This window comes from Oppia nitens, unplaced genomic scaffold (genome assembly GCF_028296485.1).
Source record: "Oppia nitens isolate AA-2021 unplaced genomic scaffold, nextdenovo-longstitch-racon4-pilon3 scaffold25_pilon_pilon_pilon, whole genome shotgun sequence".
NCBI lineage: Eukaryota > Metazoa > Arthropoda > Arachnida > Sarcoptiformes > Oppiidae > Oppia > Oppia nitens.
Window position 1 is genome coordinate 45,001 of NW_026533205.1, and position 4,683 is coordinate 49,683.

Below are 4,683 nucleotides of genomic sequence, written 5' to 3' on the forward strand. Positions count from 1 at the left end.
AATTATTAATAATAATAATAGTTTCAATTAGTAATACAATCTTATTAAAATAATAATAATTGATTATTAAATTTTTAATACATAATAAAACAACAAATCTAATACATATAATACTAATATTGATTTAATTACTTTTTGTTGTTGTAGTTGTTTTGTTACTAAACTAATATTAGGATAATTTTTATTAATTAATATTATAATATTATAAATTTAATGGATATACTATATACTGTATATAAATACATAAATTAATTAATTAATTAATAATAATAATAATTAGAGATTATGTTATAATAATAGCTTAATTAATATATAAAAAATAAAATGCTAAATTCAATACACATATTAATAACATTATATTATTAATATTATATATATATATATATATATAGTATATACTGTATGTATATGCATTTAGGGGTACCTGTCCTCTAAATTACACACAATTATTATTATTATTATTACAGGTAATTAATTAAATTTAATTATTCAGTCCATTTGAATTTGCAGCTAACGTTAGTACAGACATAATATAATTTCATTTTATTATTGGACTCCTTATGGGACCCTTGCATGAAAACAGCCTCCTTATGGTGACATTTGGGACAGGGATGACAATAGGTACGGGCCAGTGTAGGGTCATCCACCAAATCGGGATTAATTAAGGACAGTTCACTATAGATATAGATATATATATATATATATATATATATAAATAGGTAATATAGAAATAAACTAATAATTAATAACTATACTAGTTTTTTTTGCTAATATAGTAATATTAATAAAATATTTTGATTGAATTGATGTCTATTAATATAATAATTATTGAATTGATGTCTATTAATATAATTATCATTCATTATTATCATTAAATAAATAATTCAATATATAATATAAATAATATATATATATATATATATATTTAGTATGTATAGTATATATATAGATATAGTATGTATAATATATATATATATATTAATATAAATACTTGATATCATGTTTGATGTTATTAATATAGACACAGTACTGGTCTTTAGTAGCCTCTCGTTGATATAGACAGGTCCGACACTATATACCAGTCCCCACAACACACACCCACCCAACCATCCATCCATCCATCCATCCATCCATCCAACCCATCAAATAGTATCAATACAAGTCAATCGATATTATTTTTTGAAAATTATTTTATGAGGTAATAATAATAATTAATTAATTTTTTTTAGTTAATTAGTTAATCAAAATAAAAATTAAATTAATTAAAAATAAATAAATAAATAAAAAACTCACGAAAAATACTAGAGTCCGTTGCTCTTTGTTTTGTCGCTGATATAGCATATTATTGCTGTCCATTGTGTATGGGTTTCCGGGTTAGGTATGTATGTGTGGGTTGGGTTGGGTTGGGTATCGGGTTATAGATTTATAAAAATAAATAAAATAGTTATCATTGTCAGCGGTTTTTTTTGGACTAATTATTATTATTATTTAGATTTTAGACATTAGATATATATATACATACCATTCGGGACAGAACCGGATCCTAACCCGATCGCAACCAAACCGGAAATCTGGTTGATTACCGTCGCTCATGTCGTTTAATAATAATAATAATGTTTTTGAAAATTTTTAATTAATTAATTTGTTTGTTAAACAAAAATTATTGACACCAATAAAATAATACACAATTTAATAGTCTATTTAATTATGTCTAACACACGATATAACGATATTTTTATATATATATATTTTTTGCCACAAAATAATTATTATTAGTTTACTTATTAGACTTTTGAATATATATCATATATGTATATAAATGTTGTTTTTTATTTTATTTTTTTAAACTTATAATAATAATAATAATTAGTAGTAATAGATATTTATAACAAAAAAATATGAGTAAATATATATTATTTTATTAATTATAAGTTTGGATTATTATTATTATTAGTATTGTATATACAGTACTATTAATAGGCAATTATTATACTTTTATTTCAATGTTAGGAATATTTTTTTTAATTTAAATATATATTTATAACAATTATCAGAGAGAAAAAGTTTATACTGTATTCAAGTTTATAATATATATATATATTTAAATAATTAAAATTATGATAATTAATATTATTAATAATAACAGATTAGTAAAATAATTATGAATTTAATAAATATTCAAATATTAGTATTTAATTATTTTAAAAGTAAAAGTTATAGTTATTTTCCTTTATTTAATATATTATTAGTATATTTAAAAAAAATAGTTATAGTTTTATAATTATTTGAATGATTTCTAAAATTATTATTTGAAATAATACTAAACTCTACAAAAAAAAAAATTAAATCAATTATTTTTTATAAAAAAAATTACCTTAAATTAACTATTTAAGTATGATTTTACTTATTATTAATAATATTAGTAATTTTATTGATAAATATTTATTGACAAATACAAAGTTTTTAATTTTTTTTACCGTAATAACTATTATATAATTATTTACATATAATTATTAAATTATTATTTAAAAATTATATATTAAAATAAATTAGTAAATTATATWTTTTTTTATTACTATTTATCTATATTTTAATCAAATAATATTTTCGACAACAATTTTTCGATATCATTGATAATTTATACGATAATAACAATATTACGACAATTATTAGTATATTTATGATATGAAACAAACTTTCGTTAACTAATAAACATTTTCGGATTGAATAGCTGTCGGCAGTAATAGTGGCCAACAATATAGTCGGCGTATATAGATTTCGGTAGTTAAACGATGCAACTGTCCATTCGTCTACCTCGACGGCCAATGTGTCCGACCAGTGCCTCAATCGGCAGTCATAGTGTGTATGACCGTTGACTACGAGTCGCGGACCTAACCCGTCGACAATAGCCTGGCTGGCCGTCCGGGATAGACAGTCAAGTTTTGTCCGATACGGTATGTATCGCTGGTCATCGGGTATTGAATCCCAATCGTGGCCACATTGGGCCTCATTTTGCCGATATAACGGATAGTGTGTCAGTACAATAGGCCGCCGCCGCCGCCACTGTCGATGTTTGTGACAATTGTCGGTAATGTTATTGTTGTTTACCGATTGTCGGCGACGACATAATTGTTCGGCTAATGTACGCAACTGTTGTCTGGTGGCCATTGGCGGACACAGTGGACATCCATTGTCGTCGTCGCCATCCATTGTTATACTATTGATGGCAACAAAATCGATGCCATTTATCGGCAACCATTGGACACTTGAGCCGTTGAATGCCCAATCAAATCGATCTTTAGTATGGTTTGTCATTTGGTCGTGAAACCCGATATCATGATTACCGGCGATAACATACAGCTTAGTTGTCTCGGATGGTATCTGTGCTGTTAATATACAGTATTTCTCTCTCTCTTTCTCTCTCGCACTATCTCTCACTATATCTCTCTCTTTCTCTCTCTCTCATTATATATATATATCTCTCTCTCATTATCTCTCTCACATTATCTCTCTCTCTCTCTATCTCTCTCTCTCTCTCTCTCTCTCTCTCTCTCTCTCTCTCTCTCTCTCTCTCTCTCTCTCTCTCTCTCTCTCTCTAACTCTCTCTCTCTCTCACTAACTSTCTATCTCTCACTAACTCTCTCTTTCTCTCATTAACTCTCTCTTTCTCATTATATATATATATATATCTCTATATATCTCTCTCTCTCTCTCTCTCTCTCTCTCACTATATCTCTCTCTCTCTCTCTCACTATATCTATATATATCTCTCTCTCTCTCTCACTATATCTCTCTCTCTCTCACTATATATCTCTCTCTCTCTCTCTCTCTCTCTCTCTCTCTCTCTCTCTCTCTCTATATATATCTCTCTCTCTCTCTCTCTCTCTCTCTCTCTCTCTCTCACTATATATATATATCTCTTTCTTATTTAAATTATTGAATCATATAATTACATGTAAATATTCGATGAAATTTTCTGGTCAATTCATCGAATTGGCTATCAGTGGACGTATAGCCGGTATCGAACAGATCGCCCAAAACGATGACCACTTGGGGCTCGAACCGACTCATAGCGTACCCAAACGTATAGTACATACGCCAGTCATGTAATTGTGTGTCCATTGCTAGCCAACTATCCGTACGGATATGTAGATCCGTAATAAACATGACTTTTGTTGGCAATACTACTTTATCACTACTACTACCGGTAGCACTGGTAGTCTCACTACTACTACTACTACTGTCCTCCATATTATTATTACCAACAGTAGTAATCAATGGCCAATCGCATCGACTTAGATGATAATAGATTAACAATTTGTTGCCATTGATTGTCATCAATAGGATTACTGATACAATGATTAGTATGATTAGTATAATCGTTGATAATTTTAAGCCAATTATTTTTCGGTGAAATCTAATTAACATCACTAATGATTTATAATATATTGAATATATATGATATATGATTGTTAATCAATAAAAATATATATATATATATAATAACTATTAGATATTTCTATTTAAAAAAAACATATTATATGAAATCATTTCACAATTAATATTAGATTAGATATCTATAAACAAAATATAAATATATTTTAAAAATTATATTTAAAAAAATATTTAAATATTTGATTTAAATATTTGATTTAAATAATTATTTTTATGTATATATATATA

The 4,683-nt window shown here is 26.3% G+C and overlaps 2 protein-coding genes across 2 annotated transcripts; both read right to left on the minus strand.

The window, feature by feature from the left end:
• Positions 1 to 411: 411 nt before the first annotated feature.
• Positions 412 to 1,657, minus strand: LOC128954210 (DNA-directed RNA polymerase II subunit RPB9-like). The gene is made up of 4 exons (XM_054299784.1): positions 1,523 to 1,657; positions 1,294 to 1,348; positions 992 to 1,071; positions 412 to 675 (listed from the first exon to the last, which is right to left on the minus strand). The coding sequence occupies exons 1-4, from the start codon at positions 1,591 to 1,593 to the stop codon at positions 486 to 488; spliced, it is 396 nt and encodes a 131-aa protein (XP_054155759.1). The 5' UTR covers positions 1,594 to 1,657; the 3' UTR covers positions 412 to 485.
• Positions 1,658 to 2,575: 918 nt separating this feature from the next.
• LOC128954102 (metallophosphoesterase 1-like) lies at positions 2,576 to 4,167 on the minus strand. The gene is made up of 3 exons (XM_054299669.1): positions 3,954 to 4,167; positions 2,697 to 3,296; positions 2,576 to 2,583 (listed from the first exon to the last, which is right to left on the minus strand). The coding sequence occupies exons 1-3, from the start codon at positions 4,165 to 4,167 to the stop codon at positions 2,576 to 2,578; spliced, it is 822 nt and encodes a 273-aa protein (XP_054155644.1).
• Positions 4,168 to 4,683: the final 516 nt, after the last annotated feature.

Coding starts and splice junctions, on each gene's coding strand:
- LOC128954102 (XM_054299669.1), bottom strand. CDS start 4,167: ATGTTTATTACGGATCTACATATCCGTACGGATAGTTGGCTAGCAATG. Junction 3,297..3,953: donor ATTTCATCGAATATTTACAT/GTAATTATATGA, acceptor ACCATACTAAAG/ATCGATTTGATTGGGCATTC.
- LOC128954210 (XM_054299784.1), bottom strand. CDS start 1,593: ATGAGCGACGGTAATCAACCAGATTTCCGGTTTGGTTGCGATCGGGTT. Junction 1,349..1,522: donor ATCCGGTTCTGTCCCGAATG/GTATGTATATAT, acceptor CACAATGGACAG/CAATAATATGCTATATCAGC. Junction 1,072..1,293: donor AACGGACTCTAGTATTTTTC/GTGAGTTTTTTA, acceptor ACTGGTATATAG/TGTCGGACCTGTCTATATCA.